This window comes from Leptodactylus fuscus, chromosome 9, assembly GCF_031893055.1.
Source record: "Leptodactylus fuscus isolate aLepFus1 chromosome 9, aLepFus1.hap2, whole genome shotgun sequence".
Classification (NCBI taxonomy): domain Eukaryota; kingdom Metazoa; phylum Chordata; class Amphibia; order Anura; family Leptodactylidae; genus Leptodactylus; species Leptodactylus fuscus.
Window position 1 is genome coordinate 2545735 of NC_134273.1, and position 25617 is coordinate 2571351.

The following is a 25617-nucleotide window of genomic DNA, read 5'->3' on the forward strand; positions in this document are numbered from 1 at the left end:
TCTGTATCACAAAGGGTCTTGGATACAATGGCGCATGTTTTTGTGAGGGGCGAGGCTTGTAAGTCGTACGTGTGGCGGTCACTGTTCCAGGTCACATTTGGTATTTGCTCATTTACATCCAGTACTTGTAGTTGTGGTGTGTGGGATGCTCCCTGAGGCGGGTGTTAGCGGCAGGGCGTAGGCCGGGGTACAGCTTCTCACCTCTGACTGACTTTTGGCTGGTTTGGAAGCTCCTGGATCGGTGGTGGATCTACATAGTCAGTGTATGGTGAGAGTGCCAGGTGGAATGAGCTGGGGGGCTGGTGGGGGGCCAGCGGTGGTGCGGGGGTATCTGCAGCAGGACCAGTGGGCATCTGTGTGACACAGGAAGAGACACATGTTAAGAGGAAATCGTAACGTATTGCAAGGCGAGGTGATCCTGTCTGCAGCCAAAAGATGGCAGCTCAAGGCACAACCTCATGTCCCTGCAGCAGTTGATCACAGATAAGTGCAGGACTTGTCCACAATCCACTGTCAGTGCTCAATAATGATGGTCTACACTAAGGACACCGCAGCAGTTTTCTAGCCCTGGAGATCCCCTTTAAGGTGAAGTCTATTCTGCCATCTTGTCCTGTGTAGAAAAGAACTCACCAGTGGAGGATACTGGTACAGCGAGGAATTCCTGGGATCGATTTCTGCCATGGACTGAAGATCGGCGTCTCTGGCATTGATGACACGGACATAAAGTTCTGCTTTGCCAACCTGCAGAGATATGAGGAGAGTTACATCCCCCATATGTGTCACATGCAACAGTCTAGTAGTGCACCCCTCTTATATCCAGTGCACCCCTCTTATATCCAGTGCACCCCTCTTATATCCAGTAGACTCCTCTTATATCCAGTGCACCCCTCTTATATGCAGTGCACCCCTCTTATATGCAGTGCACCCCTCTTATATCCAGTAGACTCCTCTTATATCCAGTGCACCCCTCTTATATGCAGTAGACGCCTCTTATATCCAGTGCACCCCTCTTATATCTAGTAGACTCCTCTTATATACAATAGACCCTTCTTATATCCAGTACACCCCTCTTATATCTAGTAGACGCCTCTTATATCCAGTAGACTCCTCTTATATCCAGTGCACCCCTCTTATATGCAGTAGACGCCTCTTATATCCAGTGCACCCCTCTTATATCCAGTAGACCCCTCTTATATCCAGTGCACCCCTCTTATATGCAGTAGACGCCTCTTATATCCAGTGCACCCCTCTTATATCTAGTAGACTCCTCTTATATACAATAGACCCTTCTTATATCCAGTACACCCCTCTTATATCTAGTAGACGCCTCTTATATCCAGTAGACTCCTCTTATATCCAGTGCACCCTTCTTATATCCAGTAGACTCCTCTTATATCCAGCGCACCCCTCTTATATCCAATAGACCCCTCATATCCAGTGCACCCCTCTTATATACAATAGACCCTTCTTATACCCAGTGCACCCCTCTTATATCCAGTGCACCCCTCTTATACCCAGTGCACCCCTCATATCCCCAGTGCACCCCTCTTATCACCTGTGGGACTGTGTTGAGTTGTCCGGTGCTCAGGCCTGGTCGGATCGGTAGGGCCCTCACTGGCAGCTTCCAGCGGCCGCTCAGTACCTGGTTATGCTGGTCAAACAGGTCCAGCTTTGTCCAGCCAGAAGATGACATTTGCTGGACCTCCTGACCGTATGGGTTGAATCCTCCAGCAGCCTGAAGCTCCATGACCAGAGAGATGGAGGATGAAGGCCGAACCCTGCATCAGAGAAGGAGAAGATCTCGTCATGTCTAATCATCGTGTAATGTCTGCCGTAGCCTCCCCAAATATCTCTGCTTGCTGTCAGTGACCAGCAGAACCCTTCTGTACACCCTGACGTTGGAATCTAACACTTATCACAGCTGAGGATATGACTCCAGTCAAGCCAATCCTCGGTGCAGTGAATACATCAGCAGCACTTGTACTGAAGGTTTGCTACAAAGCATCGGTGAAGGTACAAGAAGGTTTCCATTCATTGACAGCAATCAAGATTTCAAGAACACGATGTGAATATTCTAGAAAGCTGCAGAACGTCTGGATTATAAACTGGAAAATTCCTTTAACTGAAGATTCCTCAAATAGGGCAGCAAAAACCGATCACCGCCCCTCATGTAGTCAGTGCCTTAAAGGGATAGAGACGGCATCTTGCTGCCATCATGGAGGTGACTGAGGAGGGTAACCTGTGCTTATTACTGCTTGTTGGGCATTACCTGGGAATTGGCTGCTTGGCTCGTAACATTGCGATATTCCCTCTGGGATTGTTCGCCAAGTGTTGAGGGACGTTCCACACCTCACATGGGACGCCGGGGAGGGTAGAAGGCTGCCCCATTCTGTGCCCGTTACTGTGCAGCCCGCTCACTAGACGCACCTTCTGATATGTTGGCTCCAGCCCCAGGATAAAGTCGTAGAAGATGACGAAGCCGGCCCTGCCAATGTGAAGAGGACAATGCACGATGAAGCACAACGACAAATCATGTGGAACTACAACCACCATCATTTACATTGCAGAAGAAGGCAATAGCAAGATGGTGACATGTAGGGGCAAAGACCGTCTGTGCCCCTAAATATTAACAGCAGTGACAGCCATATACAATGTGCTACTTACACGGGGTCATACGGGGCAGGTCCCAGCGCATCCAGAGGATCCAGTATATGTCTGTTGGCCTTGGGACTTGGAGGCCTCATAGAGTCCTGAAACAGAAGAAATTCTAGTCATAAAATAGCGCCCTCTACAGGAGAGCCGAACATTACATATGTACATGAATAAGTTTGCGTTGTGATAATGACCCCCCTATAAATGACAGGAGCAGCTCTGAGAGCCCTGACATGGTGACAGCGACTACTACTCCTAATAATTCAGAGTAAAGGCACATTACACTTCAGCTGCTGCAAACCGTATGCCAGGGATTGTATTATATGAATCAAATCCATCCCAATGAGGTTGTGCAGCCGCTGACAAAAGATAAATAATCACAATTTTATATAAAGGGCTTAACATGACTCCTATATAATATATAGGGAAACACATAAAAACATAACGGACGGCTCACCAAACTGCCCATAGCAATGGCGGGCTCTGGTCTTCCAAGAGGCTGTGCAGATGGGTGAATAGGAGGTGGGGGAGGTGGAGCTAAGGGTGGAGGTTGGAAGGGTGGGGGTCCATGGCCTCCCCGAGGGGGGATTCTGGTAACATCCCTTCTGAGCATCTCAATATCTGCTTGAAGCTGAGACATTTGTTGAAGGTGTTCACGTTGCATCTCAGCTAACTCCGAGTCCCCTGTAAGGAAAAATCCCCCGAAGTGAAGACTACAGCCTAAAAACAATATAATACTGCCCCCTATGTACAAGAATATAACTACTATAATACTACCTCCAATGTACAAGAATATAACTACTATAATACTACTCCTATGTACAAGAATATAAATACTATAATACTGTTCCTATGTACAAGAATATAACTACTATAATACTGTCCCCTATGTACAAGAATATAACTACTATAATACTACTCCTATGTACAAGAATATAACTACTATAATACTACCCCTATGTACAAGAATATAACTACTATAATACTACCTCCAATGTACAAGAATATAACTACTATAATACTACCTCCAATGTACAAGAATATAACTACTATAATACTACTCCTATGTACAAGAATATAAATACTATAATACTGTTCCTATGTACAAGAATATAACTACTATAATACTGTCCCCTATGTACAAGAATATAACTACTATAATACTGCTCCTATGTACAAGAATATAACTACTATAATACTACTCCTATGTACAAGAATATAACTACTATAATACTACCTCCTCTGTACAAGAATATAACTACTATAATACTACCTCCAATGTACAAGAATATAACTACTATAATACTACTCCTATGTACAAGAATATAAATACTATAATACTGTTCCTATGTACAAGAATATAACTACTATAATACTGTCCCCTATGTACAAGAATATAACTACTATAATACTGCTCCTATGTACAAGAATATAACTACTATAATACTACTCCTATGTACAAGAATATAAATACTATAATACTACCTCCTATGTACAAGAATATAAATACTATAATACTACTCCTATGTACAAGAATATAACTACTATAATACTGCTCCTATGTACAAGAATATAACTACTATAATACTGCTCCTATGTACAAGAATATAACTACTATAATACTAACTCCTATGTACAAGAATATAACTACTATAATACTACTGCTATGTACAAGAATATAACTACTATAATACTACTCCTATGTACAAGAATATAACTACTATAATACTACCTCCTATGTACAAGAATATAACTACTATAATACTACTCCTATGTACAAGAATACAACTACTATAATACTACTGCTATGTACAAGAATATAACTACTATAATACTACCTCCTATGTACAAGAATATAACTACTATAATACTACTCCTATGTACAAGAATATAACTACTATAATACTACTGCTATGTACAAGAATATAACTACTATAATACTACCTCCTATGTACAAGAATATAACTACTATAATACTACTCCTATGTACAAGAATATAACTACTATAATACTACTCCTATGTACAAGAATATAACTACTATAATACTGCTCCTATGTACAAGAATATAACTACTATAATACTGCTCCTATGTACAAGAATATAACTACTATAATACTACTCCTATGTACAAGAATATAACTACTATAATACTACTCCTATGTACAAGAATATAACTACTATAATACTACTCCTATGTACAAGAATATAACTACTATAATACTACTCCTATGTACAAGAATATAACTACTATAATACTGTCCCCTATGTACAAGAATATAACTACTATAATACTGTCCCCTATGTACAAGAATATAACTACTATAATACTGCTCCTATGTACAAGAATATAACTACTATAATACTACTCCTATGTACAAGAATATAACTACTATAATACTACTCCTATGTACAAGAATATAACTACTATAATACTACCTCCTATGTACAAGAATATAACTACTATAATACTACTCCTATGTACAAGAATATAACTACTATAATACTACACCTATGTACAAGAATATAACTACTATAATACTACTCCTATGTACAAGAATATAACTACTATAATACTACTCCTATGTACAAGAATATAACTACTATAATACTACTCCTATGTACAAGAATATAACTACTATAATACTACCTCCTATGTACAAGAATATAACTACTATAATACTACTCCTATGTACAAGAATATAACTACTATAATACTACTCCTATGTACAAGAATATAATTACTATAATACTACCTCCTATGTACAAGAATATAACTACTATAATACTACCTCCTATGTACAAGAATATAACTACTATAATACTGCTCCTATGTACAAGAATATAACTACTATAATACTACCCCTATGTACAAGAATATAACTACTATAATACTGCTCTTATGTACAAGAATATAACTACTATAATACTACCTCCTATATACAAGAATATAACTACTATAATACTACTCCTATATACAAGAATATAACTACTATAATACTACTCCTATGTACAAGAATATAACTACTATAATACTGCTCCTATCTACAAGAATATAACTACTATAATACTGCTCCTATGTACAAGAATATAACTACTATAATACTGCTCTTATGTACAAGAATATAACTACTATAATACTACCTCCTATGTACAAGAATATAACTACTATAATACTGCTCTTATGTACAAGAATATAACTACTATAATACTACCTCCTATATACAAGAATATAACTACTATAATACTACTCCTATATACAAGAATATAACTACTATAATACTACTCCTATGTACAAGAATATAACTACTATAATACTACTCCTATGTACAAGAATATAACTACTATAATACTACTCCTATGTACAAGAATATAACTACTATAATACTGCTCCTATGTACAAGAATATAACTACTATAATACTACTCCTATGTACAAGAATATAACTACTATAATACTACCTCCTATGTACAAGAATATAACTACTATAATACTACTCCTATGTACAAGAATATAACTACTATAATACTACTCCTATGTACAAGAATATAACTACTATAATACTACCTCCTATGTACAAGAATATAACTACTATAATACTACCCCCTATGTACAAGAATATAACTACTATAATACTACTATGTACAAGAATATAACTACTATAATACTACTCCTATGTACAAGAATATAACTACTATAATACTACTCCTATGTACAAGAATATAACTACTATAATACTACTCCTATGTACAAGAATATAACTACTATAATACTACTATGTACAAGAATATAACTACTATAATACTACTCCTATATACAAGAATATAACTACTATAATACTACTCCTATATACAAGAATATAACTACTATAATACTACTCCTATGTACAAGAATATAACTACTATAATACTACTATGTACAAGAATATAACTACTATAATACTGCTCCTATGTACAAGTATATAACTACTATAATACTACCTCCTATGTACAAGAATATAACTACTATAATACTGCTCCTATGTACAAGAATATAACTACTATAATACTACCTCCTATGTACAAGAATATAACTACTATAATACTACTCCTATATACAAGAATATACCTACTATAATACTACTCCTATGTACAAGAATATAACTACTATAATACTGCTCCTATGTACAAGAATATAACTACTATAATACTACTCCTATGTACAAGAATATAACTACTATAATACTACTACTATGTACAAGAATATAACTACTATAATACTACCTCCTATGTACAAGAATATAACTACTATAATACTACTCCTATATACAAGGATATAACTACTATAATACTGCTCCTATGTATAAGAATATAACTACTATAATACTGCTCCTATATACAAGGATATAACTACTATAATACTGCTCCTATGTATAAGAATATAACTACTATAATACTACTCCTATGTACAAGAATATAACTACTATAATACTACTCCTATGTACAAGAATATAACTACTATAATACTACATCTATGTACAAGGATATAACTACTATAATACTGCTCCTATGTACAAGAATATAACTACTATAATACTACCTCCTATGTACAAGAATATAACTACTATAATACTGCTCCTATGTACAAGAATATAACTACTATAATACTACCTCCTATGTACAAGAATATAACTACTATAATACTACTCCTATATACAAGAATATACCTACTATAATACTACTCCTATGTACAAGAATATAACTACTATAATACTGCTCCTATGTACAAGAATATAACTACTATAATACTACTCCTATGTACAAGAATATAACTACTATAATACTACTACTATGTACAAGAATATAACTACTATAATACTACCTCCTATGTACAAGAATATAACTACTATAATACTACTCCTATATACAAGGATATAACTACTATAATACTGCTCCTATGTATAAGAATATAACTACTATAATACTGCTCCTATATACAAGGATATAACTACTATAATACTGCTCCTATGTATAAGAATATAACTACTATAATACTACTCCTATGTACAAGAATATAACTACTATAATACTACTCCTATGTACAAGAATATAACTACTATAATACTACATCTATGTACAAGAATATAACTACTATAATACTGCTCCTATGTATAAGAATATAACTACTATAATACTACTCCTATGTACAAGAATATAACTACTATAATACTGCTCCTATGTACAAGAATATAACTACTATAATACGGCTCCCGCTGACATATGGACATTAATTACACTGATGAGATCAGAACACTCAGAAAAGTGAAGAATAAAAATCTTTATTGGTAGTGACGCTGACAACAATCAGGCTGTTAGAGGACGAGCTCTTTCACCATAGTCCTGATCTCTTCTAGCTATCTGACTTTGTCCTGCTCACACAGCTGCTGGTCTTGGCACATGACTGTTTCCTCTCACTGACACCTGGCAGAGATCCTTCAGGTTATTGGGACGTCTGACAACTTTATTACACTGGGATTAAATGTCATTCATATAAAATGAGATTATATGTAGCAGAGCTGGGTAAGTGCTCAGAGCCGCCGGCACAGTCTATACATAGGTTGTATGTCATCAGGCAGCGCTGCAGGATCCTATAGGTAACAGGCACCTGCTCCTCTCTTTACTGGGGGTGAGATGCTTTGGGGTTCTGTCCGAGGGGAGGGGGTTTCTGATGTCCATTAATAAGAAGGCGGAGGATGCCGGCCTGCAATAAGATAGGGACAGATTTACTGCACATCCTCGCCACAGGCTATGGGCCATAGATAAAGTCAGCACTGCTCTATACTGGACCTGCCCTGTACTGACCTCTATACTGGGCCTGCACTGTACTGACCTCTATACTGGACCTGCACTGTACTGACCTCTATACTGGACCTGCGCTGTGCTGACCTCTATACTGGACCTGCACTGTACTGACCTCTATACTGGGCCTGCGCTGTGCTGACCTCTATACTGGGCCTGCGCTGTACTGACCTCTATACTGGACCTGCCCTGTACTGACCTCTATACTGGACCTGCGCTGTGCTGACCTCTATACTGGACCTGCGCTGTACTGACCTCTATACTGGGCCTGCGCTGTACTGACCTCTATACTGGGCCTGCGCTGTACTGACCTCTATACTGGGCCTGCGCTGTACTGACCTCTATACTGGGCCTGCGCTGTGCTGACCTCTATACTGGACCTGCGCTGTGCTGACCTCTATACTGGACCTGCGCTGTGCTGACCTCTATACTGGACCTGCGCTGTGCTGACCTCTATACTGGACCTGCGCTGTACTGACCTCTATACTGGGCCTGCGCTGTGCTGACCTCTATACTGGACCTGCACTGTACTGACCTCTATACTGGACCTGCCCTGTACTGACCTCTATACTGGACCTGCGCTGTGCTGACCTCTATACTGGACCTGCGCTGTGCTGACCTCTATACTGGACCTGCGCTGTGCTGACCTCTATACTGGACCTGCGCTGTGCTGACCTCTATACTGGACCTGCGCTGTACTGACCTCTATACTGGACCTGCGCTGTGCTGACCTCTATACTGGACCTGCGCTGTACTGACCTCTATACTGGACCTGCGCTGTACTGACCTCTATACTGGACTTGCGCTGTGCTGACCTCTATACTGGACCTGCGCTGTGCTGACCTCTATACTGGACCTGCGCTGTGCTGACCTCTATACTGGACCTGCGCTGTACTGACCTCTATACTGGACCTGCGCTGTGCTGACCTCTATACTGGACCTGCGCTGTGCTGACCTCTATACTGGACCTGCGCTGTGCTGACCTCTATACTGGACCTGCGCTGTGCTGACCTCTATACTGGGCCTGCGCTGTACTGACCTCTATACTGGACCTGCACTGTGCTGACCTCTATACTGGGCCTGCGCTGTACTGACCTCTATACTGGGCCTGCGCTGTACTGACCTCTATACTGGACCTGCGCTGTGCTGACCTCTATACTGGACCTGCGCTGTGCTGACCTCTATACTGGACCTGCGCTGTACTGACCTCTATACTGGACCTGCGCTGTACTGACCTCTATACTGGACCTGCGCTGTACTGACCTCTATACTGGACCTGCGCTGTACTGACCTCTATACTGGACCTGCGCTGTGCTGACCTCTATACTGGACCTGCGCTGTGCTGACCTCTATACTGGACCTGCGCTGTGCTGACCTCTATACTGGACCTGCGCTGTGCTGACCTCTATACTGGACCTGCGCTGTACTGACCTCTATACTGGACCTGCGCTGTGCTGACCTCTATACTGGACCTGCGCTGTACTGACCTCTATACTGGACCTGCGCTGTACTGACCTCTATACTGGACCTGCGCTGTGCTGACCGCTATACTGGACCTGCGCTGTGCTGACCTCTATACTGGACCTGCGCTGTACTGACCTCTATACTGGACCTGCGCTGTGCTGACCTCTATACTGGACCTGCGCTGTACTGACCTCTATACTGGACCTGCGCTGTACTGACCTCTATACTGGGCCTGCGCTGTACTGACCTCTATACTGGGCCTGCGCTGTACTGACCTCTATACTGGACCTGCGCTGTGCTGACCTCTATACTGGGCCTGCGCTGTACTGACCTCTATACTGGACCTGCGCTGTGCTGACCTCTATACTGGACCTGCGCTGTGCTGACCTCTATACTGGACCTGCGCTGTACTGACCTCTATACTGGACCTGCGCTGTGCTGACCTCTATACTGGACCTGCGCTGTACTGACCTCTATACTGGACCTGCGCTGTACTGACCTCTATACTGGACCTGCGCTGTGCTGACCTCTATACTGGACCTGCGCTGTGCTGACCTCTATACTGGACCTGCGCTGTGCTGACCTCTATACTGGACCTGCGCTGTGCTGACCTCTATACTGGACCTGCGCTGTACTGACCTCTATACTGGACCTGCGCTGTACTGACCTCTATACTGGACCTGCGCTGTACTGACCTCTATACTGGACCTGCGCTGTGCTGACCTCTATACTGGACCTGCGCTGTGCTGACCTCTATACTGGACCTGCGCTGTACTGACCTCTATACTGGACCTGCGCTGTGCTGACCTCTATACTGGACCTGCGCTGTGCTGACCTCTATACTGGACCTGCGCTGTGCTGACCTCTATACTGGACCTGCGCTGTACTGACCTCTATACTGGACCTGCGCTGTACTGACCTCTATACTGGACCTGCGCTGTGCTGACCTCTATACTGGACCTGCGCTGTACTGACCTCTATACTGGACCTGCGCTGTGCTGACCTCTATACTGGACCTGCGCTGTGCTGACCTCTATACTGGACCTGCGCTGTACTGACCTCTATACTGGACCTGCGCTGTACTGACCTCTATACTGGACCTGCGCTGTGCTGACCTCTATACTGGACCTGCGCTGTGCTGACCTCTATACTGGACCTGCGCTGTGCTGACCTCTATACTGGACCTGCGCTGTACTGACCTCTATACTGGACCTGCGCTGTACTGACCTCTATACTGGGCCTGCGCTGTACTGACCTCTATACTGGACCTGCGCTGTGCTGACCTCTATACTGGACCTGCGCTGTACTGACCTCTATACTGGACCTGCGCTGTACTGACCTCTATACTGGACCTGCGCTGTGCTGACCTCTATACTGGACCTGCGCTGTACTGACCTCTATACTGGACCTGCGCTGTACTGACCTCTATACTGGACCTGCGCTGTACTGACCTCTATACTGGACCTGCGCTGTGCTGACCTCTATACTGGACCTGCGCTGTACTGACCTCTATACTGGACCTGCGCTGTGCTGACCTCTATACTGGACCTGCGCTGTGCTGACCTCTATACTGGACCTGCGCTGTACTGACCTCTATACTGGACCTGCGCTGTACTGACCTCTATACTGGACCTGCGCTGTGCTGACCTCTATACTGGACCTGCGCTGTGCTGACCTCTATACTGGACCTGCGCTGTGCTGACCTCTATACTGGACCTGCGCTGTACTGACCTCTATACTGGACCTGCGCTGTACTGACCTCTATACTGGGCCTGCGCTGTACTGACCTCTATACTGGACCTGCGCTGTGCTGACCTCTATACTGGACCTGCGCTGTACTGACCTCTATACTGGACCTGCGCTGTACTGACCTCTATACTGGACCTGCGCTGTGCTGACCTCTATACTGGACCTGCGCTGTACTGACCTCTATACTGGACCTGCGCTGTACTGACCTCTATACTGGACCTGCGCTGTGCTGACCTCTATACTGGACCTGCGCTGTGCTGACCTCTATACTGGACCTGCGCTGTGCTGACCTCTATACTGGACCTGCGCTGTGCTGACCTCTATACTGGACCTGCGCTGTGCTGACCTCTATACTGGACCTGCGCTGTGCTGACCTCTATACTGGACCTGCGCTGTACTGACCTCTATACTGGACCTGCGCTGTACTGACCTCTATACTGGGCCTGCGCTGTACTGACCTCTATACTGGACCTGCGCTGTGCTGACCTCTATACTGGACCTGCGCTGTACTGACCTCTATACTGGACCTGCGCTGTACTGACCTCTATACTGGACCTGCGCTGTGCTGACCTCTATACTGGACCTGCGCTGTACTGACCTCTATACTGGACCTGCGCTGTACTGAGGATCCAACAAAGGACCAGACGTGGTGGATGAAAGAACTTTTGCTAGACTATGTTTTACCAAGTTCCCGCACTCCACTGCACAATGCTCTTATATTACCGTTCTCCACTTTTTTTCGCCCCCGATGCAGCTTTAAGTTGAAGATTTCTTCTTCAAGACGTTGATTTTCCAGTTCGACTGCCATAAGTTCCACATCCAGCACTCGGGGGGCGCCATCGTGCCCTGGAGACATACACCACATTTTATATGAGAGCACTCACTTTATGGCTGAGCTGCACACTAGGTGGATGACAGGAGCTGTATGGCATAACCCTGAAGGACTGACCCCGGCTGTGGATGGAACCACTATCGCCCCCTACAGGCTACACTCTGAAGAAGTGGAAGCAAATGTATTTTGTTTGGGATCATATCACACATAGACTCACGTTTCTTCCTCTTCTCCTTCCGCTCCTGCTTGTGGGAGATCTCTTCGAATGCCAAGGCCTCGGCCTGCAGATCCCTCATCTGTGCCAGGACAGCTGGGTCACTCCCTCCGCTCTGGACGTAGGCGAGCTGAAGAGCGCTGTGTGCGGAATGAGAGCAAGCTCAGGGGTTATTACTGTATAGACACAGGGACATGGGGGCTATGCTGCTGCCACTACATACATGATCCTGTCATACATGCAGAGTGGTGACAGTAAATACAACCTAGTGGTGTTTGCCAGAGATTTTCAGGATTATTAAAGGTCACACCACCATTCCTTTACAACTGACAATCCGACTGTGATGTATCCTCTGTATCCCTGTAGTGACCCCGCCACACTCTGCCGATGTCACGAGGGGGCGCTGTACCTGATCTCAGAGGAGAGGCCGCTGCCGCGGACAGGGAAGGGGATGATGGTGAGTGGAGCCTTCTCCTTCTTTGTGGATGTGCTGGCCGGACGCTCCTTGTTCACTTTCTCTGTTTTAGCCCTAAAGATCATCACATACATATCATCACACATATGCACTGCAGAGCTGTATACTGCACCCAACCTTGTGTATAACAGATACATACTGTATATAACAATATTATCAGCTGGTTAAAGATGCTGCACAGCTTGAGTGAATATCACTGAATACCAAGCATGGCACCGTACACAGTGCTTGGTATTGCAGCTCAGCCACGTTCACTTAAATGGGACTGAGCAGCCGCTGCTGTACCTTGTGACTGATAAACATGATGTCATTTGCACAGACAAGAGGCCAACAGTGCCAAGGCCTCTTAACAGCTGATCTGTGGGAGTCCCAGGTGTTGGACCCCCAACCCTACAAATTGTACAGCGCTGCGGAATATGTTGGCGCTATATAAATAAAATTTATTATTATTATTATTATTATTATTAATGATCATATATTGATGACCTATCCTATGTCCTGATGGTTTTTACAATGTATTAGTCAGGGCTGAGAGAATGCGATTAAGGTAAAACCTCAGCAAGTAGATGGCAGTAAAATGAAGAGGAATTTGAGGCCGACCCAGTTCCCCACTGTGAATTGGCGCTGCTGACTGGGCCGGGACAAGACTGAACTTATTTTTTCAGCGTCCTCCCCGATCTCTTCCCCCCATTCATAACAACTGGAGTCAGAATTGAGGTGGAATCTGCGGTCACCGAGGCCTTTCTAGATAGAGATTTCTAGTCTTTTCATGACTTTTGCAGCTTAGACAAACACGTAAGCGGGAGCGCAGTGATGTCACTAGTTCCCTGTCTCCTGATTGGCTGACTGGCCCAAATACTACCACCATGTACCTGCTCTCTGACTGCATGAGCACCACCTGATCCCTCAGAGCATCGAGCGCCAGTTGGTTCTTCTCCTCTTGAGCTTTTAATTCCAGGAGCATCTGTTCGATGTGTCCGGTGGAGCTGCCGCTGCTGCTGCTGACATCTGACAGGCGCTGGCGGATTTCTGCAATGGAAACAAAGTCCAGTCCAAAAAAAAAATTAAAAAAAATCTGTCTCCAGATAACCGTCCACAAGGCAGACATCACAGCCTGTCATTTAGTGGATGTCGGGCTTTTGGAGAGTGATATCCTATTCAGTTGCCCCCAGGGCCGATACAGCGAGTGCTACACACAGCACCCAGGACTGACCTTCTCTCTGCATCTCCAGCGCTTGGTTTCGTGCCTGGATGTCAGCAAGGTGGCGCTCATGAGCCTCTGTTATTTCCAGGATGCGATCTCGGTACTCTCTGTCCCAGTGAGAGGAAAGACCCAGCTCGCCCTGTGAGAGGTAAATGAGGACACATGGGTCGGGGTCAGCTTGGTCTCCAGATTTTAGAAAGGTTTTCTGGTCAGACTATTACATTCCTATTGATTACCTGAAAGAAGCCGCTATGACCTCGTCACCGTCTACCAGTCACAGCGCCATCCATTTGGTTTTGGCTATGCCCGGTACTGCAGGTGTCATTCAAGGTGACCCATATTATAGTTCCAAAAATTCTATACCTTGAAGTGGTCAGGGTCTGCATTGTGGCATCTGATTAATGGGAACTTACCAAGTGGTCCTCTGGGTGCTAGCTGATGATGGTGGGGTCCCGGCAGCAGGGCCCACATAATAAATGAGTTAACAGGAAAACTGAGCAATTTTAAGGGGATACAATCCCCTGAAGCCAGACTATCACCCCCATATATCTGCAGGTGGTGGCGCCCATCATTACCTGAAGCTGGAAGGATCGCAGAGTGGGGACAGAAACCTCCAAAGATTTCCTCAACTTGTGGAACTGAGAAGAAGAAACAAGACATTGTTAGAATATTGGGGGAGAGAGGACAGAAGATGAGACACTGCAGAGAGAGGGGACAGGAGAAGAGACACACTGCAGAGAGAGGGGACAGGAGGCAAGACACACTGCAGAGAGAGGGGACAGGAGGCGAGACACTGCAGAGAGAGGGGATAGGAGAAGAGACACACTGCAGAGAGACGGGACAGGAGGCGAGACACACTGCAGAGAGACGGGACAGGAGGCGAGACACACTGCAGAGAGAGGGGACAGGAGAAGAGACACACTGCAGAGAGAGGGGACAGGAGGCGAGACACTGCAGAGAGAGGGGACAGGAGGCGAGACACTGCAGAGAGAGGGGATAGGAGAAGAGACACACTGCAGAGAGAGGGGACAGGAGAAGAGACACACTGCAGAGAGAGGGGACAGGAGGCGAGACACTGCAGAGAGAGGGGACAGGAGGCGAGACACTGCAGAGAGAGGGGATAGGAGAAGAGACACACTGCAGAGAGACGGGACAGGAGGCGAGACACACTGCAGAGAGACGGGACAGGAGGCGAGACACACTGCAGAGAGAGGGGACAGGAGAAGAGACACACTGCAGAGAGAGGGGACAGGAGGCGAGACACACTGCAGAGAGAGGGGACAGGAGAAGAGACACACTGCAGAGAGAGGGGACAGGAGGCGAGACACACTGCAGAGAGAGGGGACAGGAGGCGAGACACACTGCAGAGAGAGGGGACAGGAGGCGAGACACTGCAGAGAGAGGGGACAGGAGAAGAGACACACTGCAGAGAGAGGGGACAGGAGAAGAGACACACTGCAGAGAGAGGGGACAGGAGAAGAGACACACTGCAGAGAGAGGGGACAGGAGGCGAGACACACTGCAGAGAGAGGGGACAGGAGGCGAGACACACTGCAGAGAGAGGGGACAGGAGGCGAGACACTGCAGAGAGAGGGGACAGGAGAAGAGACACACTGCAGAGAGAGGGGACAGGAGGCGAGACACACTGCAGAGAGAGGGGACAGAAGGCGAGACACTGCAGAGAGAGGGGATAGGAGAAGAGACACACTGCAGAGAGACGGGACAGGAGGCGAGACACACTGCAGAGAGAGGGGACAGGAGAAGAGACACTGCAGAGAGAGGGGATAGGAGAAGAGACACACTGCAGAGAGAGGGGACAGGAGGCGAGACACACTGCAGAGAGAGGGGACAGGAGGCGAGACACTGCAGAGAGAGGGGACAGGAGAAGAGACACTGCAGAGAGAGGGGACAGGAGAAGAGACACACTGCAGAGAGAGGGGACAGGAGGCGAGACACACTGCAGAGAGAGGGGACAGGAGGCGAGACACACTGCAGAGAGAGGGGACAGGAGGCGAGACACACTGCAGAGAGACGGGACAGGAGGCGAGACACTGCAGAGAGAGGGGACAGGAGGCGAGACACTGCAGAGAGAGGGGACAGGAGGCGAGACACACTGCAGAGAGAGGGGACAGGAGGCGAGACACACTGCAGAGAGAGGGGACAGAAGGCGAGACACTGCAGAGAGAGGGGATAGGAGAAGAGACACACTGCAGAGAGAGGGGACAGGAGAAGAGACACACTGCAGAGAGACGGGACAGGAGGCGAGACACACTGCAGAGAGAGGGGACAGGAGGCGAGACACTGCAGAGAGAGGGGACAGGAGAAGAGACACACTGCAGAGAGAGGGGACAGGAGGCGAGACACACTGCAGAGAGAGGGGACAGGAGAAGAGACACACTGCAGAGAGAGGGGACAGGAGAAGAGACACTGCAGAAAGAGGGGACAGGAGGCGAGACACTGCAGAGAGAGGGGATAGGAGAAGAGACACACTGCAGAGAGAGGGGACAGGAGAAGAGACACACTGCAGAGAGAGGGGACAGGAGGTGAGACACTGCAGAGAGAGGGGACAGAAGGCGAGACACACTGCAGAGAGAGGGGACAGGAGGTGAGACACTGCAGAGAGAGGGGACAGGAGGCGAGACACACTGCAGAGAGAGGGGACAGGAGGCGAGACACACTGCAGAGAGAGGGGACAGGAGGCGAGACACTGCAGAGAGAGGGGACAGGAGGCGAGACACTGCAGAGAGAGGGGACAGGAGGCGAGACACTGCAGAGAGAGGGGACAGGAGGCGAGACACACTGCAGAGAGAGGGGACAGGAGGCGAGACACACTGCAGAGAGAGGGGACAGGAGGCGAGACACACTGCAGAGAGAGGGGACAGGAGGCGAGACACACTGCAGAGAGAGGGGACAGGAGGCGAGACACACTGCAGAGAGAGGGGACAGGAGGCGAGACACACTGCAGAGAGAGGGGACAGAAGGCGAGACACTGCAGAGAGAGGGGATAGGAGAAGAGACACACTGCAGAGAGAGGGGACAGGAGAAGAGACACACTGCAGAGAGACGGGACAGGAGGCGAGACACACTGCAGAGAGAGGGGACAGGAGGCGAGACACTGCAGAGAGAGGGGACAGGAGAAGAGACACACTGCAGAGAGAGGGGACAGGAGGCGAGACACACTGCAGAGAGAGGGGACAGGAGGCGAGACACACTGCAGAGAGAGGGGACAGGAGAAGAGACACACTGCAGAGAGAGGGGACAGGAGGCGAGACACTGCAGAGAGAGGGGACAGGAGGCGAGACACACTGCAGAGAGAGGGGACAGGAGAAGAGACACACTGCAGAGAGAGGGGACAGGAGGCGAGACACACTGCAGAGAGAGGGGACAGGAGGCGAGACACTGCAGAGAGAGGGGACAGGAGGCGAGACACTGCAGAGAGAGGGGACAGGAGGCGAGACACTGCAGAGAGAGGGGACAGGAGGCGAGACACACTGCAGAGAGAGGGGACAGGAGGTGAGACACTGCAGAGAGAGGGGACAGGAGGCGAGACACTGCAGAGAGAGGGGACAGGAGAAGAGACACACTGCAGAGAGAGGGGACAGGAGGCGAGACACTGCAGAGAGAGGGGACAGGAGGCGAGACACACTGCAGAGAGAGGGGACAGGAGAAGAGACACACTGCAGAGAGAGGGGACAGGAGGCGAGACACACTGCAGAGAGAGGGGACAGGAGGCGAGACACTGCAGAGAGAGGGGACAGGAGGCGAGACACTGCAGAGAGAGGGGACAGGAGGCGAGACACTGCAGAGAGAGGGGACAGGAGGCGAGACACACTGCAGAGAGAGGGGACAGGAGGTGAGACACTGCAGAGAGAGGGGACAGGAGGCGAGACACTGCAGAGAGAGGGGACAGGAGGCGAGACACTGCAGAGAGAGGGGACAGGAGGCGAGACACTGCAGAGAGAGGGGACAGGAGGCGAGACACACTGCAGAGAGAGGGGACAGGAGGCGAGACACACTGCAGAGAGAGGGGACAGGAGGCGAGACACTGCAGAGAGAGGGGACAGGAGGCGAGACACTGCAGAGAGAGGGGACAGGAGGCGAGACACTGCAGAGAGAGGGGACAGGAGGCGAGACACTGCAGAGAGAGGGGACAGGAGGCGAGACACACTGCAGAGAGAGGGGACAGGAGGCGAGACACACTGCAGAGAGAGGGGACAGGAGGCGAGACACACTGCAGAGAGAGGGGACAGGAGGCGAGACACACTGCAGAGAGAGGGGACAGGAGGCGAGACACACTGCAGAGAGAGGGGACAGGAGGCGAGACACACTGCAGAGAGAGGGGACAGGAGGCGAGACACACTGCAGAGAGAGGGGACAGGAGGCGAGACACACTGCAGAGAGAGGGGACAGAAGGCGAGACACTGCAGAGAGAGGGGATAGGAGAAGAGACACACTGCAGAGAGAGGGGACAGGAGAAGAGACACACTGCAGAGAGACGGGACAGGAGGCGAGACACACTGCAGAGAGAGGGGACAGGAGGCAAGACACTGCAGAGAGAGGGGACAGGAGAAGAGACACACTGCAGAGAGAGGGGACAGGAGGCGAGACACACTGCAGAGAGAGGGGACAGGAGGCGAGACACACTGCAGAGAGAGGGGACAGGAGAAGAGACACACTGCAGAGAGAGGGGACAGGAGGCGAGACACTGCAGAGAGAGGGGACAGGAGGCGAGACACACTGCAGAGAGAGGGGACAGGAGAAGAGACACACTGCAGAGAGAGGGGACAGGAGGCGAGACACACTGCAGAGAGAGGGGACAGGAGGCGAGACACTGCAGAGAGAGGGGACAGGAGAAGAGACACACTGCAGAGAGAGGGGACAGGAGGCGAGACACACTGCAGAGAGAGGGGACAGGAGGCGAGACACACTGCAGAGAGAGGGGACAGGAGAAGAGACACTGCAGAGAGAGGGGACAGAAGGCGAGACACTGCAGAGAGAGGGGACAGGAGGCGAGACACACTGCAGAGAGAGGGGATAGGAGAAGAGACACACTGCAGAGAGAGGGGACAGGAGGCGAGACACTGCAGAGAGAGGGGACAGAAGGCGAGACACTGCAGAGAGAGGGGACAGGAGGCGAGACACACTGCAGAGAGAGGGGACAGGAGGCGAGACACTGCAGAGAGAGGGGACAGGAGGCGAGACACTGCAGAGAGAGGGGACAGGAGGCGAGACACACTGCAGAGAGAGGGGACAGAAGGCGAGACACTGCAGAGAGAGGGGACAGGAGGCGAGACACACTGCAGAGAGAGGGGACAGGAGGCGAGACACTGCAGAGAGAGGGGACAGGAGGCGAGACACTGCAGAGAGAGGGGACAGGAGGCGAGACACTGCAGAGAGAGGGGACAGGAGGCGAGACACACTGCAGAGAGAGGGGACAGAAGGCGAGACACACTGCAGAGAGAGGGGACAGGAGGCGAGACACTGCAGAGAGAGGGGACAGGAGGCGAGACACTGCAGAGAGAGGGGACAGGAGGCGAGACACTGCAGAGAGAGGGGACAGGAGGCGAGACACACTGCAGAGAGAGGGGACAGGAGGCGAGACACACTGCAGAGAGAGGGGACAGGAGGCGAGACACACTGCAGAGAGAGGGGACAGGAGGCGAGACACACTGCAGAGAGACGGGACAGGAGGTGAGACACTGCAGAGAGAGGGGACAGAAGGCGAGACACTGCAGAGAGAGGGGACAGGAGGCGAGACACACTGCAGAGAGAGGGGACAGGAGGCGAGACACACTGCAGAGAGAGGGGACAGAAGGCGAGACACTGCAGAGAGAGGGGATAGGAGAAGAGACACACTGCAGAGAGAGGGGACAGGAGGCGAGACACACTGCAGAGAGAGGGGACAGCAGAAGAGACACTGCAGAGAGAGGGGACAGGAGGCGAGACACTGCAGAGAGAGGGGATAGGAGAAGAGACACACTGCAGAGAGAGGGGACAGGAGAAGAGACACACTGCAGAGAGACGGGACAGGAGGCGAGACACACTGCAGAGAGAGGGGACAGGAGGCGAGACACTGCAGAGAGAGGGGACAGGAGAAGAGACACACTGCAGAGAGAGGGGACAGCAGAAGAGACACTGCAGAGAGAGGGGACAGGAGGCGAGACACTGCAGAGAGAGGGGACAGGAGGCGAGACACACTGCAGAGAGAGGGGACAGGAGGCGAGACACACTGCAGAGAGAGGGGACAGGAGGCGAGACACACTGCAGAGAGAGGGGACAGGAGGCGAGACACACTGCAGAGAGAGGGGACAGCAGAAGAGACACACTGCAGAGAGAGGGGACAGGAGGCGAGACACTGCAGAGAGAGGGGACAGGAGAAGAGACACACTGCAGAGAGAGGGGACAGGAGGCGAGACACTGCAGAGAGAGGGGACAGAAGGCGAGACACTGCAGAGAGACGGGACAGGAGGCGAGACACACTGCAGAGAGAGGGGACAGGAGGCGAGACACTGCAGAGAGAGGGGACAGGAGGCGAGACACTGCAGAGAGAGGGGACAGCAGAAGAGACACTGCAGAAAGAGGGGACAGGAGGCGAGACACACTGCAGAGAGAGGGGACAGCAGAAGAGACACTGCAGAGAGAGGGGACAGGAGGCGAGACACACTGCAGAGAGAGGGGACAGGAGGCGAGACACACTGCAGAGAGAGGGGACAGGAGAAGAGACACACTGCAGAGAGACGGGACAGGAGGCGAGACACACTGCAGAGAGAGGGGACAGCAGAAGAGACACTGCAGAGAGAGGGGACAGGAGAAGAGACACACTGCAGAGAGAGGGGACAGAAGGCGAGACACACTGCAGAGAGAGGGGACAGGAGGCGAGACACTGCAGAGAGAGGGGACAGGAGAAGAGACACACTGCAGAGAGACGGGACAGGAGGCGAGACACACTGCAGAGAGAGGGGACAGGAGGCGAGACACTGCAGAGAGAGGGGACAGGAGGCGAGACACACTGCAGAGAGAGGGGACAGAAGGCGAGACACTGCAGAGAGAGGGGACAGGAGGCGAGACACACTGCAGAGAGAGGGGACAGGAGGCGAGACACACTGCAGAGAGAGGGGACAGGAGGCGAGACACACTGCAGAGAGAGGGGACAGGAGAAGAGACACACTGCAGAGAGAGGGGATATGTCATAGCACATATCACTGACCTCATCCGTCAGGTTCCTTAGCGCTCTGCTGTCTGTGAGGCTGCCCGGCCGCCCCCCGTAGTCACCGACCAGCCGTTGTTCTCGCTCATTCAGCAGGCTCTCTCTCTCCCGCAGTCGTGCGACGCTGTCTCGTGTCTACAGCAGATTAGACAGATACTTTATAATGTACACAGCAGGAAGAAACAGGAACATATGATAATCTGTCCCTAAGAAAGGTGGGCGACATCCAGCATAGCCACAACACATCACTTATTGCAACAGGCACCCAACTTTTCCAGGACCCTAAATGGCTGCTCCCCCTAGTGATACCTGTCTGCATTACACGTCCCTAGACATTACACATGGCTGAGGGAGAATATCCATCATCTCAGGGTCTTCATCTACTACAGGACTGACCCCACTACAGGATAGCGCTCCTCCTCCTCCTCCTCACCCTGAAGTCAGGTGTCTCGGCCAGGCGTGGGTATTCTCTGGCCCCCAATAACCGTGTGTGGGGCCCTGTGCCCAGATAGTGGGGGCCCAGTACAGTGGGGTCTCCTATTTGGCTTCCGATGCAGAATTTCTCCCGGTGTTTCTCCAGTAGCAGCAGAGAACGGAAAACCATATTACAGTTGTGGCATCGGTGACCGCTCAAATCCGCCATCTTGTCTGCGGGCAAGAAGAGAAGTGAAACATTAACCCCTCGGAGAGTTCACAGGGTCACATTAGATTGCTGCTCCCCAAAACACAGATCTCCAATCTGCTGTAGAACTACAACTCCCATCATGTCCTGACAACTGTGGGGGAACGATGGTAATTATAGTTCTACAATATATAGTGAGCCACACAGGTCTCATACGGGTCATGTATGTATAGTATGTATATGGGGTCATTTACACCCCGATACCGGTCACTATTATGTATATGGGGTCACTCACTGTCTCGGGTCACTTGTCACACACAGGGTCACCCGCCCCTCTCCCGGGTCACTCTCAGACCTCGGGTCACTCTCAGTCCTCGGGTCACTCTCGGTCCTCGGGTCACTCTCAGTCCTCGGGTCACTCTCAGTCCTCGGGTCACTCTCAGACCTCGGGTCACTCTCAGTCCTCGGGTCACTCTCGGTCCTCGGGTCACTCTCAGTCCTCGGGTCACTCTCAGACCTCGGGTCACTCTCAGTCCTCGGGTCACTCTCACCCCACTCGGGTCACTCTCAGTCCTCGGGTCACTCTCGGTCCTCGGGTCACTCTCACCCCACTCGGGTCACTCTCAGACCTCGGGTCACTCTCAGTCCTCGGGTCACTCTCACCCCACTCGGGTCACTCTCAGACCTCGGGTCACTCTCACCCCACTCGGGTCACTCTCAGTCCTCGGGTCACTCTCAGTCCTCGGGTCACTCTCAGTCCTCGGGTCACTCTCAGTCCTCGGGTCACTCTCAGTCCTCGGGTCACTCTCAGACCTCGGGTCACTCTCAGTCCTCGGGTCACTCTCACCCCACTCGGGTCACTCTCAGTCCTCGGGTCACTCTCAGTCCTCGGGTCACTCTCAGACCTCGGGTCACTCTCAGTCCTCGGGTCACTCTCGGTCCTCGGGTCACTCTCAGTCCTCGGGTCACTCTCACCCCACTCGGGTCACTCTCAGTCCTCGGGTCACTCTCGGTCCTCGGGTCACTCTCGGTCCTCGGGTCACTCTCACCCCACTCGGGTCACTCTCAGTCCTCGGGTCACTCTCAGTCCTCGGGTCACTCTCACCCCACTCGGGTCACTCTCAGTCCTCGGGTCACTCTCAGTCCTCGGGTCACTCTCACCCCACTCGGGTCACTCTCAGTCCTCGGGTCACTCTCGGTCCTCGGGTCACTCTCGGTCCTCGGGTCACTCTCAGTCCTCGGGTCACTCTCAGTCCTCGGGTCACTCTCGGTCCTCGGGTCACTCTCGGTCCTCGGGTCACTCTCGGTCCTCGGGTCACTCTCGGTCCTCGGGTCACTCTCGGTCCTCGGGTCACTCTCGGTCCTCGGGTCACTCTCGGTCCTCGGGTCACTCTCGGTCCTCGGGTCACTCTCGGTCCTCGGGTCACTCTCGGTCCTCGGGTCACTCTCGGTCCTCGGGTCACTCTCGGTCCTCGGGTCACTCTCACCCCACTCGGGTCACTCTCGGTCCTCGGGTCACTCTCAGTCCTCGGGTCACTCTCGGTCCTCGGGTCACTCTCGGTCCTCGGGTCACTCTCACCCCACTCGGGTCACTCTCACCCCACTCGGGTCACTTTCGGGCTCCAGAGTTCAGGAGAAGTTTGCGGCAGCGGCGCCGGTCGCCATGGAGACGGCGGGACGGGACGTGGGCGGAGCCTTTTTCATGGGCGGAGTCCTGATTGGTGTCTGGGCTGTACCATTACGCTTCAGTGACAGGGGAGGTGTTAGTTTAGCTCAGTCCTGTCAGCGCTCATAATACCGGACACCTGTACGAGATGGTACGGCCAGCGACCAATCAGAATACAGCTCTTATGTCTAGGGCAGATAGATAAGAGTAAGCTGCGCCCTGATTGGACAGTGTTATCTTTGGCTCTGTTCACACTTCAGGTTTCTTCCCTTAGTGCCGTTCACTCGGCCCCAGTGGTGAAGATGCAGCTTTTTTGTTGCAGATTTTACTGCAGTTTTTTGGAGGAGTGGACGGAGCAGAGAGAAGGAGGAGAAGAACTAGAAGAGCGGCCCAGACATCTCCTTCTGTAGCCAATTCTGGACTTTGGCTCAAAAACCGCAGCAAAACCTGCAAAAAAAAAAAGCTGCATCTTCTGCAGGGGGCTCCAGCCTCACATTGATCTTTTATAGGGCCAGCGACAGTCCGACACCCAAACTCTACACAGATCAGCTGTTGCAGCAGTCTCGGGGTGTCAGGTGTATTAGGGGACGTGCCGCCCTGCGCCTATACAAGTAATAGGATGTCAGAGCCCACAGATGGGTTATATAGGATAGGTGATCACTACTGCAGGCCTCAGCCCTCTGATCTACAGCGCCCGGCTCTCCTGCACAGCGCCCGGCTCTCCTGCACGGCGCCCGGCTCTCCTACGTGGCGCCCGGCTCTCCTACACAGCGCCCGGCTCTCCTGCACGGCGCCCGGCTCTCCTACACAGCGCCCGGCTCTCCTGCACGGCGCCCGGCTCTCCTACGTGGCGCCCGGCTCTCCTACACAGCGCCCGGCTCTCCTGCACGGCGCCCGGCTCTCCTGCACGGCGCCCGGCTCTCCTACACAGCGCCCGGCTCTCATATACGGCGCCCGGCTCTCCTGCACAGCGCCCGGCTCTCTAACACAGCGCCCGGCTCTCATATACGGCGCCCGGCTCTCCTGCACGGCGCCCGGCTCTCCTACGTGGCGCCCGGCTCTCATATACGGCGCCCGGCTCTCCTGCACAGCGCCCGGCTCTCATATACGGCGCCCGGCTCTCTAACACAGCGCCCCGCTCTCCTGCACGGCGCCCGGCTCTCTTACACAGCGCCCGGCTCTCCTGCACGGCGCCCGGCTCTCTTACACAGCGCCCGGCTCTCTTACACAGCGCCCGGCTCTCGGGTCAGTTCACACGTGAAAACCGCCTAGCTTATTTGTGCGAGGTAAAAAACCTCGAGGAGTTTTTTTGACGCTGTTTTTTGCATTCCACGCGGTTTTTGACGCGGTTTTCGCTAGCGGTTTTCGCTAGGTTTTTTTTCCTATATGTGCTATAGAAACTGCAGGCGAAAACCGCGCGGTTTTCGCCTCCCATTCACTTCTATGCAATTCTTCAGGCGTTTTACGCCTGAAGAAAGGTCATGTCACTTCTTCAGGCGGAAAACGCTAGGAGGAAAAAAAAAGCTAGTGGTCTACATAGACCACCATGTTAAAGGAGAGGTTTTTGAAGCGAATTCCGCTGTCAAAAACCTCCCCTTTGCCCACGTGTGAACTAGCCCTTTACACAGCCTCCGGCATTCCTACGCGGCGCCCGGCTCTCTTACACAGCGCCCGGCTCTCTTGCACGGCGCCCGGCT

At 50.3% G+C, this 25617-nt stretch overlaps 1 protein-coding gene across 1 annotated transcript; it reads right to left on the reverse strand.

The window, feature by feature from the left end:
- On the reverse strand, window positions 1-23898 carry CCDC17 (coiled-coil domain containing 17). Its single transcript, XM_075286132.1, has 15 exons — window positions 23854-23898; window positions 22066-22280; window positions 21633-21767; window positions 15001-15063; window positions 14435-14564; window positions 14094-14250; window positions 13156-13275; window positions 12750-12886; window positions 12424-12546; window positions 3110-3336; window positions 2665-2750; window positions 2270-2485; window positions 1556-1778; window positions 631-741; window positions 1-353 (listed from the first exon to the last, which is right to left on the reverse strand). Exons 2-15 carry the CDS (start codon window positions 22273-22275, stop codon window positions 198-200), a joined length of 2094 nt encoding a protein of 697 aa, XP_075142233.1. The 5' UTR covers window positions 22276-22280; window positions 23854-23898; the 3' UTR covers window positions 1-197.
- Window positions 23899-25617: the final 1719 nt, after the last annotated feature.